Raw genomic sequence first — 12,492 nt, forward strand, 5'->3', positions numbered from 1 at the left:
TTTTTATTTGGAAATTCTTATTTTTTAATTTCTTATTATTATTTTTTAATAACGTTTGAACTTATTCGTGGAATTGAATTTCTTTTCACTATTTTATTATTTTGGAGAGGTAACGCAAATTGTGAATCGAAATAAAAAATACTGGACTGTACAAACTAAATCGTATTATCCATTTTCTCACCCGAAATATAAGAAAAGTTGGACCTATTTTTCATTTTGTTACCTGACAAGTCTCATACGAATATTAAATTTTTCGACCAACTTTAACTAATGTGAAGGATGGCATATGGAGTCGACCGATACTGTCAATCTTAAAACTTGATCTAATTTTATAAAAATATTTCGATGTACCAAATTGGATACTGACTTATTGTGAGCCCCCACCTGGAAAGAGTGAGAGGGAGAAATGTAAAAGAACGTACGGACCTAGTTAGATCGATTCCTGGCCTAAAACAAATTTTGTCAACAGAGGGCTATACAATAAGCGGAATGGAATAGGTGAATCAAAGATTCAAAACAAAATTTATCAAAGGAGCATAAAATTCTTCTTTAGTTTTGCTCCTCTGACTTAATTTTCCTCCGCCCAAATTGGCTGACGCACTGTGTAATATACATAATTCTTTCCTTGGAATTTTAGCATAAATGTAATTCTATACAACTATGGAAGATGAGTTGTATTCACCAATACGGATAATATTTTGAATCCATTTACAGGAATAATATTTTTACAAAAGTGGATAATACTTCTTTTCTATTTCATTTCGATTTTAATAAAGTATGTAAGTTTGGCCACTTTTCTATTCAGTATTTTGTTCACAATTTGAATGTCATTGTTTTTTTTAAAAAAAATATGTGTTTGTCTATTACAATTCAGTTGCACAGTTCTCAGTTCTGGAAACAACAACAATACCACACAACATATACGACAAGTATCTGGTTGTAACAACACTCATAGCTAAAAACACAGCCGTGTGTTGTATTGGAATGTCAGTAGAATTTTTTTAGTTTAGTTTGGATTGTCGTTTCGGGTTTTCAGTTGTATCGCAATTTATTGCTGCCGATGAACATTCAGCCGACACGCAGTTTAGTTGAATTAGTCAACAATCTCTCGGCGTGTGTGACATAAAAAGAAAATGGTTCAGTCTATTAGTTTGGGTATTGATGAACGTTGGGGTGGTTTGACGGAATTATATAGTAAGAGTATATATAACAGAAATGCATTTTCTTGGACTACCTGTAAAATATAAATTATTATGGTAAATGGTTCCGAGGACATGTTGTTCTATATTGCCCCAGGTACGTCTCTTCGTAAGGAAATTTGTTCGATAATGAATAAGGTATCCAATTGGGGTACTACCGCTTTAATACGAAATATTTTTTAATCCATTAGAAATGCACCTCTTTTTTATACTTTAACCTTCGAACTCACGAATTTAACGTGCCCTCCCACTATAAATTTACATATACTCGCAAAAAAACACCATTTCTCTCTGCGGGCTAAAAATGCATTCGAACACATACATGTTCATGAAAATTGAATTAAAATTGAATAAATATTGGATTTTGGCACTCAGTTGACACATCTACATATGTATGTGCATCGATGCGTGGTTGTATGTGTTTTTGTGTAATTTCATATCGAATCGAATCTATATTGCAGATGAATGTGTATTGTTTTTTTATGCCAATTTAAGTGGGGCTATAACATGCATTTTACACAAAATTTTAGATATGAATTGCAGGAAGAATAGAGCATTTTGTTTTCTTTCTTCCAGGGCTTTCTCTCTCTCCATTGATTTGTGTTATTAGCCATTTCGCTGTAAGGCAAATAGTAATTTAGATATTGTTTTATTTCTTGCATACAAATTACATAGAATGAGAGAGAGACATTGTATGGAAATTAGAGTTAGTGGTAGTTGTGAGTCACATACATTTATAAACAATGTATGTGTATAATCCTCTAATTCCAGGGGAAAATATACGAAAATATTTATTTAACAATTGTTGTTCCAACATTTGTGATCTGTAATTGATTTAAGGTTAAATCGCAGAATTGGTCTTCGCTGCAACCGGAATTAATATTTTAATATATCCTGGGACGAATACAAAGTAATGATGAAAAATATTATTTTTATTCTGGAATGTGGCAAGGAGATTTTTTATTTACAATAAATGTTACCGAATTATTGGGAAAATGCTGAAAATTCGTAGATAGGCTACAGAGGATATATTTTATTTGAATCTTCTTGAACGCCTGTCTGTCTATCTGGGTGACGGGTGCGCGCAATAACTCTCGAAAAGAGTATCCGTTTCGGTGCAGACTTTACACAACCTTATATTTTGAACTTACATAGATAAGGATCGAAGATTGGTAATATCGATGCACACCTTCTTCTTCTACTATCCCCATTAATAGAAAACAAGTAAAAAAAACTGTAAATTCGGCCGGGCCAAACTCTGAATACCCTCCACCATTTGGGACGAATTTGACAATTCTCAAACAATAAAATCCTTTAAAAATTCTGGTAAAATCTTAAAAATACCGAATTAGGGTCTATTTGACGACATGGAACTGCATAGGTAACTTTTGTCATAGGCCATTATAATATTCAAATGTGAAACTTAAAAAAAAAACATCGGTGAATAATGTCGCTAAAATCATCAAAATATCGGGAGGTACCGTTATATGGGGGCTATACGAAGACGTGGACCTCCACAGACAATCTCCTGTCGTAGGCTGTAGAATCCATTACGGACATTAAATACCAAATTTGAAACAATTCCGGTGAATAATATCGCTAAAATCATCAAAATACCGAATATGGGAGGTACCATTTTATGGCGACTATACGAAGACGTGGACACGGGACGAACAATCTCCTGCCATAGGCTGTAGCATTCCATACGAACATCAAATACCAAATTTGAAAGAATTTCGATGAATATTGTCGCTAAAATAATCAAAATACCAAATATCGGGAGGTACCGTTATATGAGGGCTATACCAAACCGTAGACCTACATGACCCATTTTCAATACCAAAAGTCCTGCAGACATAATATACATTTGATTAAAATTTTATCAATCTACTTCAATTCGATCGGAAGCTAGTGGGATTTTCACAGGAGGACAGACGGACGGACACCGCTAAATCGACATAGAATTGTATGCTGTTCAAGAATATATATACTTTGTGGGGTCTAAAATGTATATTTCGAGGTGTTACAAACGGAATGACAAACTTAATTTACTGTGGTGGAGGGTATAAAAAAATCGGTGAAAAATGTAGTTAATATAGGGAGGTACTATTATATGGAGGCTAAATCAAAATGTGGACCTGCACAGAAAAATTTCTGCTTTACGCTGCAGTATCCATTACGAACTTGAAATGCCAAACTTGAAACAATTCCGGTTAATAATTTCGCAAAAATCAAATCAAGTACCGAATATGGGGAGGTACTGTTTCTGTGCAGTAAATTATTTTCTTCGAAAAGGTTACCATTTTGTGGTGGAGGAGTGGACCGATATTGCCCATCTCCAAACTCGATCTAAGTTTGGTAAGAATATTACGATGTACCAAATTTGGATCAAATCGGATACTTACTTCGAGAGTTATCGTGAGCACCGACCAGACATACGGATGGACGGACGGACGCCCATAGCTAGATCGACTCCAAATATCCTGAAACGGATTTGGGGTAAAACAATTATTTCGAAGAGTCACATTTTGGCCGTATCAAATGATATATACCCTCTCTAGTCATATGGCTGAAGGTATAATTATATTTCATACAAGTCGAATTGGGCATCTGGTTCACTTTAAACTTCTCACAATTCCAATATTTCTACTAACACAAGATATCTTTTAGATATTGTAGATATCAAACCACTCCTTCTGGTATCTTCCTCACATAAGGGGTCAAAATTTTGAATAATTATATCTCTTTGAAATAAGCATGTGATTCCTTCCAAACTTCGTTAATTCCAATGTTTATACTTACATAAGATCTGGTGTGAAGATGACAGATATCGGTCCACCTCTTCTAGTACCTCTCCTACAGAGGGTCACAAAGTTCAACATTTTAATTATTCGCATAAAATTGAAAATTAATGTTCGACTTTCTATAAATTTTGCACATATTAATATTTTAATCAGCATTAGATGAAGTGGAGTACTTCCGCCCCCATGCATATTTCAACATTTTACAAAAATTGTCAAATATTTCATAAAATATAAAGGAAGTATATATAGTTCTAATCTGGCACGTTGTAATATTTATATCAGACTTAGGTCAAATACCCATAAAGGGTCAATAGTTTGAATAGTCATAACGTAAGGCTGAGGGTATACATTTGTTGGCAAAACCGACTGATATTTTTTAACTTCTTTAATTTATCATCATATAAATAAATAACTATTTAGAAACATTTTTGGCGAATACAAAGATTATTCTTATTTTAAAATATTCAGAAGCGAATATTATGCAAAACTAATTAGGTCAAATAGCTTCAGTGAATGTTGGCTGCTATCGTAGGTGTCTACAATGTTATGAAACGAAAACATTTTATTCTGGCGCAATAACTTTAGCAGTAAGGTATACATACGCGAGTGCCAAAAAAAGACAACATTTTTATCAACTGAGGGGAAAATTGTACTTTTCAGTAAATTTATTGTTTAACAGTATATTTCAGAACTGGAAAATGAAGTGGCCATCTTTGGTCATCGTCATTGTTTTCATTGGCATAGCGATACCCTCAGCGAGTGAGTCAAGCAAATAATGATGTGTGATCTAAATTAAATATTTTCTATAATTGCAGGCGCAAAACGAACTAGATCCAATCGAAACAAATATCAATTGTATAGAAATGATGCACTACAAGATTTCGATGGAACACGGTTCTTTCCACAAGTGATCGTAATAAATACAGACAGTGCTACAACACCGAGACCCTCACCGCCAGTATCAATACAACCACCCTCACCGCCACCACCACCGCCACCAAATGGAACATCACCGCCTCCTCCACCCACAACGACTGGAACACCACCCGGATCACCACCTGCGCCACCACCTCCGGCAGCTCCAGCACCACCCACACCTGTAGTTGCAACACGCCTAGGACCAAATCGCTTGAGTGTAATCAACAATGCCGCCGCAACAAATAATAATCCCCTCAATGGAACTTTTATTATTTTAAGTCAACAAAATTCACAGAATCTGGATTCGGATAGTTTAGCATACCTGCAATGGCTTCAATTACAAGCGCTCATAGCCAACGCTCAACTCAACGCACAACAAAATCTAATACCCATTCTAGATACTAATTCGCTGCTATCTTTAATGGCTCAGAACATTAGCAATACGGGACGATCCCAAGAACATCGAAGGCAAGGAAAACGAAAACAACGCAAAAGGAAATTAAAAAAGGTTAAAAGGAGGCGATCTCTTGTTAATTTATAAATTTTGATTTTGATTATTAAATAAACTAAAACTCAATGAATGTCAAGAAGTGTAGATTCTTAACGGGTAGAATTCTGATGACGTAAAAAATGGGATAGTAAAACTAAATCGATAAATTACAGAAGCATTTCTAATATTAATATGATGTCTTGTACCAAATTATCTCCTTCCGAAATGGTAAATTTTATACATTTTTAGAAATTTTGTTGAAAATTAATTTTTTTTTTTTGGTTTACCACCACTCCAAATGGTTTCGAAAGGCATTCGTAGCTACATCGGTAAATGTAACTATTATTTTCTTACAAAAATAAAAGATGAGACTCACAAGCATAAATTGACTTAAAATTAATTAAAATAAATTTTATACATATGTATATATAAACCATATGCGATCAAAATTTATAAAACAAAGACCTCGACTAGTGTTTTAAATGAAAAATTCAATATATTTGCTTAGATGGGGGTTCAATATTATAGGTTCGAATGAAGTTTGACAAATTTTAAAAAATCAAGTTTTTGGGTCGAATTCTTAACAAATATTTTTTAAAAAATGCACAATTTTTACCAGGAAATATTAAAAAATTCACTATTTTTTAAGAAGAACAATTTTAAATGTTTATAAAGTCTTAAAAAAAATTTGACACATTTTTTGCTAAGAAGTTCCAACAGTATTCTTAAAAACATTAGATTTTTTTAATGTAAATTTAAAATAATTTTTGTTTTAATCGAGGGGAATTAAAATATCCCCTCTACCTTTTAAGGAGGTATCTGTAAGTATTCGTAGTAGACCCCATAGAGTATATATATTTATGATTAGCATAAAGTTCTAAGTCGATATAACGATGTCCATCTGTCTTTAAAATTACGATACATCCCACATTATTTGACGTAGAGCTTTACAATTTTTGGTCGTTTCAAGTTATGAAAAAAAAAAACAGGTTAAAAAGTATCAATCGGTTTTGCCGACAGATGTATACCCTCAGCCAATATTCGGTGATATTAATATATGTTGACTTCTATTATGATTGCTATAATTGTTGCCACTCTTTGGCGTAGGTTCGGAAGGAATAGGCCAATATCGACCATTTCGTATCGGACCTAAATAAATATGATATAAATATTGCAACGTGCCAGTGAACGTGAACTATATTGGTTGATTCCATCACTTTATATGAGGTATGTGATCATTTTTAGAAAATGTATGTGAGTTAGAAGTTACAGTCGATTGAAGTATTCCAGATTCATACTTCTTCAAATACAGATAAAAATATTGGTACGGGCAAAATTACAAGAAAATCGAACATTTATATCCAATTTCATGCGAAATCATAAATTCCATATTCATCTCAGGTTTCTGGTTGAAAAAAATATTTAGATATGGCAAGATATAAAGAATTGCTTACTTATTTCACAAGTTTTGATAGATAAAAGTATAGAAAATGTGGGTGAAGTACCAGAAGTGGTTCGCAGATATATATCATCTTCACAACAAATTTTGTATAAGCAAAAATGTTTGTGTGTGGGAAATTTGAAGAGAGTTGAATGCTTATTTCGCTTTTTTTGAGCATTTAGTTTTTCAAAATCTTGGACCCTATGTGGGACACTTGGCAAAAGAAATGGTCCGATCTGTATCTTCTTTAAAACAGATCTTGTGTTGATGTAAATGTTGAGATGCACCAAGTCTGAAATGGAATCGGAAGTTCATTTCGCGTTTTATGAGCTTCACGGATATTCAAAATTTTGACCCTTTGTGGGGGAGGTACCAGAAGGAGTTCATCGATATATCCTACCTTCACAACAGATTTTGTTGTAATAGAGATAATGGGATGTGTAAAATTATGCTTATTTCGGATTCTATAGAAGTTTTGGTTATTCAAAACTTTGATCCTTTGTGGGGGAGGTACCAGAAGGAATGGTCCGAGCTCTATGGATATTACAAGAGATCCTGTATTGATAGAAATATTCAGATGTTCCAAATCTAAATGGAATCGGATGGTAATTTCGCGTTTTATGAGCTTCATGGATATTCAAAATTTCGACCTTTTTGGGGGATTTACAAGAAGGAGTGGATCGATATATTTCATCTTAACACCAGACCTTGGGTTAATATAAATATTGAGATGTGTGAAATTTGAAGACATTCGGATTCTTACATCACATTTTATAAGAGTTGTAATTATTCAAAATTTTGACCCTTGTGGGGGAAGTACTGGATGGAGTGGATCGATATTATCCATTTTCGAACCTGACCTAGCACTAACCCTAATATTAGGATTTGAAAGTTGGGGCAAAATCGGATTATCGTTTCTATTTCTGTGCAGAAAATGTCGACCTTTTGTGGGGAAGGTACCAGAAGGAGTGGACCGATATACTCCATCTTAACACCAGACCTTGGGTTAATATAAATATTGAGATGTGTGAAATTTGAAGACATTCGGATTCTTACATCACATTTTATAAGAGTTGTAATTATTCAGAATTTTGACCCTTGTGGGGAGGTACCTGATGGAGTGGGCCGATATTGTCCATTTTCGCACCTGACCTAGCACTGAGGCAAATATTAGGATTTGCAAAGTTGGAGCAGAATAGGATTATTGTTCCTCTTTCTGTGCAAAAAATATATTTTTTGGAAATTTCGACCTTTCGTGGGGGAGGTACCAAAAGCAGTGGACCGATATCGCCCAACTCCGAACTCGATCTAAGTTTGAAAAAAAATATTATGATGTAAGAAGTTTGTACCAAATCGGATACTACCTTCGAGAGTTATCGTGCGCACCAGCCAGACAGACGGACGGACATCGCTAGATCGACTCCAAATGTCCTGAAACGGATTTGGGCCAAAGACACCTAGGATCTAAAAGCGTTATTTCGACTAGGCACATTTTGACCGTATCAAATGATATATACCCTCTCTTGTCATATGGCTGAGGGTATAACAAGTAAAAAAGCAGCTAAGTACGGCCGGGCCGAACTTTTTATACCTTCCACCATTTGGAAGAAACTTAAAAAATTTGAAAAAAAAAAATCCGTCGGAAAATACCGCTCAAATGAAAACGGTTATATGGGAGCTATACGAAGACGTGGATAAGTAATTTTTGTCATTGGCTTAAGTAACTTTTCCGAACTTTATAGACGATATGTGTAACAATTCCGAAATACCGAATATCACTTGACACTGTTATATGGGAGCTATACTAAATCGTGGATCTAATTAGACAATTCTCTTCTAGGGGGGAAAGTACTCACAAAAAACTCCTTGTGTAGAATTTTAGACAATTCCACTGAAAATGTGGAAATATCGGAAATCATCAAAAAAAAAAAAAAAACCAAATATCGGAAGGTGCCGTTATATGGACATACGATATCGTGGACCTATATAGACAATTTTCTTCTAGGGGATACTGTACTCACAGGAAACTTCTTGTGAGAATTTAAAAATGTGGCTAAAATCATCAAAATGCGGAATATCGGGTGTACCGTTTTATGGGCGCCCTTCGATATAGTGAACCGATGTAGTCCATCTTTGGACTTAACCTGCCTTCAGACAAAATATAGATCTGTGCAAAATTCTAGCTTCCTATCTCACAACAGATGGACGGACGGTCAGGGCTAAATCGTGTTAGAATTCTACGCTGTTGGGTCTAAAATTATTATTTCGATGAGTTACAAACGGAATGAAGAACTTAATATACCCTCCATACCATGTATTGTGGAGGGTATAAAAAATCATCCACCAAAAATTTAGTGCTACGTAATCCATGATTTAACTTTTTAAAATTTATGGGACCAACGCAAATACCCAAACTTAATTTACTACGCTGTAAAAAGCTTGGACCAAATTGCGCACTATCCCCAAAACTTGGAGTCAATCTTAAAATGATCCATTTCTAACCACGTGCAAATTTAACTTTCATTTGTCTTCGATATAATTCTGCGACATAATAAATTCATTCAAATTTGCAAATTCCTAAATTATTTACGATTTAGAAAATAGCGAAAATTATGCAAATTTAAGCATTTATGCAATATTTTTGGCACCATTGTTAATTGGGTCAAATAGTTTTAGAGGATGACTGAAGGCGAATAAACAAATCATTATATTTTTGGACATCAAGTAGATAAGATTGAAACACAACCGGTGTTAGAAAATATATTCTAAAGAGAACATTGTAGATTCCGCTGAATGTTCCCTCTGTGAAGAAAAAACCAGAAGATGAAGTGGTCTTCTGTTGTTTTCATAGTTTTAATTGGAATTTCGGCGTTTAACACAACGAGTGAGTGATAAAAATTTTAGTAATTTTCTTAAAAAAATGTGAATTTCAAAAATAAATGTTTTTTTATTCATTTAGGTGCACGAAGAACTAGACCTAATCGAAACAGATACCAATTGTATGGAAACAATGCCCGACAAGATCGCAATGGTTCTCGATTCTTTCCAAAAGTGGTGATTGTAAATAAGCCCTCAAATGGTACTGTAAATAATCCAACTTTGCCACCTCCACCAACTCCTCCTCCACCGCCGCCACCTCCTCCTCCACCGCCACCACCTCCTCCTCCTCCGCCACCACCACCTCCTCCACCTCCACCACCTCCACCACCGGGTCCAGCTCCTCCCCCTCCTCCTCCACCACCACCACCTCCACCGGGACCACCAGCAGGACCACCGCCAGCAGCCGCACCTGCAGTGGCAAATCGCAGAAAGCCCCAACCGTCGAATATGATAAACAATCCCGTTTCGGCCCATAATAATCCCTTTAATGGAGCAGTTGTTGTATTAAGTCCAGGTCTACAATCTCTAAATTCCAATAATATTGCCGATTTACAAAGACTCCGATTGCAAGCGATCAACTCAAACTCAAATACCCATGTCCAGTCACAACAAACCTTTATACCTGACCTTAATTCAAATTCTTACTTTTCGCTAATCGCACAGAACAGTGGCAATTCAGGACGAGCCCAGCGTCATGGTGGTAGAAAACGGAAACAACGTGTTAGGAAAATGCGAAAAGTGAAACGAAAGCGATTCTATTAAATTTATAGGATATAATGATAGTGGAATAAATTAAGTTTGTAAAAATTCAAATCTAGATCTACCAAAAGTTATTGACCTTCATTTACACTGAATTGGAAAATATGGCAAAGACGTTCAAAATAATTTAAATCAGGGGTTATCTGTGTATAAGGGCTGTACCAAAAGGAACTATATTAATAACTATGCCCTACACCACATAGTGGTAAGGGTATTATGTTATTGCGTATTTGTTTGTAACATGGAGAAGGAAGCGAGATAGACCCATAGTTACTTTTGAGGATCCTCATCGAATTTATGAATGTCAGAATTTATGAATGCAGATTACTATCCGATTGAGATGCATTTTCCCAAACAATATTTGTTGAGCCCAAGGCCAATATGTGCACCAAATGGCTAATATAAGTCCAAATGGCCTGTGTTGCGGTACATCCCATCGAATTCAGTCTAACAGCGAGTTAATCAAATTTAGAGAAAATCGGTTCAGATATAGCTATAGTTCCTAAATATATGTATCATCCGATTAAGTGTTTTAAATCCCTCACATGCGTAATATAAACTCCAGATATACGGTTGCGCATGATAACATTCGAAGGGAGTATCCGATTTGGGTAAAACTTGGTACATCGTAAAATTATTGTCAAACTTAGATCGAGTTCGGATATGGACAATATTGGTCCACTCCTTCTAGTACCCACAAATGGTCGAAATTTAAAAAAAAACGGCACGGAAAGAGAAGGGATAATCCTACTTTGCTCCAACTTTGCAAATCCTAATGTTTGTATCGGGAAAGGTCTGTTGGGAAACGGGGTAATATGGGTTCACACCATCAAGTATCTCCCCCACAAAGGGTCAACATTTTGAATAATTATAACTCCTATAAAATTTAATGTAAGGGTCCGATTTTCAAATTTAAATTCAAATTGCACACAATTTATTAACCCAAGGTCTGGTGGGAAGATGGAATATGTCGGCCCCTCCTTTTGGTAACTCCTCCACAAATGGTTAAAATTTTGAATATCCATGAAGCTCATAAAACTCGAAATTAACATAAGATTCTATTCAGATTTGGCACATCTCAATATTTCTATCAACACAAGATCTGTTATAGAGATGGTAGAGATCGGACAATTTCATCTGGTACCTCCTACAATTCTCGGCATGCAAAATTTGACTCATCAAGGACTACATTTGCTTGTGATTCAAATGACAACTATTATACCCTGACAATTGTTCTAAATAATCCTCGAAATAGAATATACAAGAAGCAAAAAAGCAGTAGGTTTGGCCGGCCCGATCTTTGAACACCCTTCACCATTTGGAAGGAATATGGAAATTAAAAATAAATAATAATAATTAAATAACGTTGAAAATCATAAAAATCCTGAATATATGGATTTAGCGTTATACGGTAAGACGTGGACCTCCTTAGTTTTGTCATTAGCAATTACAATACAAATCAAATACGAAATTTGAAACAATTCCGGACAAACATTAAAATACTGGATATAGGGAGGTTCCGTCATGTAGGGAGGTATCGTCAAAATACCTAATTTAGGGGGCTACATATTGACGTGACCCCCACATGGGGGACTATACGAAGACCTGGACATGCATTGAAAAAAATTTATCGCAGGCTGTAATACCCATTACGAACTGCAAATACGAAATTGTCCGGTCTATAATATCCTTAAAATCGTCAAATACCTAATTTAATTTTTCTATCACAGACTGTGCTACCCGCTGTGAACTACACATACGAAATTTGAAACAATTCTGGTAAATAACGTCGCTTAAATCACCTATGTACCAAATATAGGTACATTTACATGTATTTAAATTTTAATACCAAAAGTCCTGCCGACCAAACACACATGTGAGAAAAATTTTATCAACCTACTGCAATTCGTTAGAATTTTATACTAAATATATATACTTTCTGGGTCGAAAATGGTGTTTTAGGGTTCCGAGGTGTTCCAAACAGAATGACAAATTTAATAT

The 12,492-nt window shown here is 35.1% G+C and overlaps 1 protein-coding gene across 1 annotated transcript; it reads left to right on the forward strand.

Moving 5' to 3' along the window:
* The first annotated feature begins 1,253 nt into the window (after window positions 1–1,253).
* On the forward strand, window positions 1,254–10,494 carry LOC109612442 (uncharacterized). Its single transcript, XM_059121532.1, has 4 exons — window positions 1,254–1,296; window positions 4,819–5,429; window positions 9,812–9,851; window positions 9,905–10,494. Exons 1-4 carry the CDS (start codon window positions 1,254–1,256, stop codon window positions 10,492–10,494), a joined length of 1,284 nt encoding a protein of 427 aa, XP_058977515.1.
* The last annotated feature ends 1,998 nt before the right edge of the window (window positions 10,495–12,492 follow it).

Source organism: Musca domestica, unplaced genomic scaffold (assembly GCF_030504385.1).
Source record: "Musca domestica strain aabys unplaced genomic scaffold, Musca_domestica.polishedcontigs.V.1.1 2, whole genome shotgun sequence".
In the NCBI taxonomy this organism is placed as follows: domain Eukaryota; kingdom Metazoa; phylum Arthropoda; class Insecta; order Diptera; family Muscidae; genus Musca; species Musca domestica.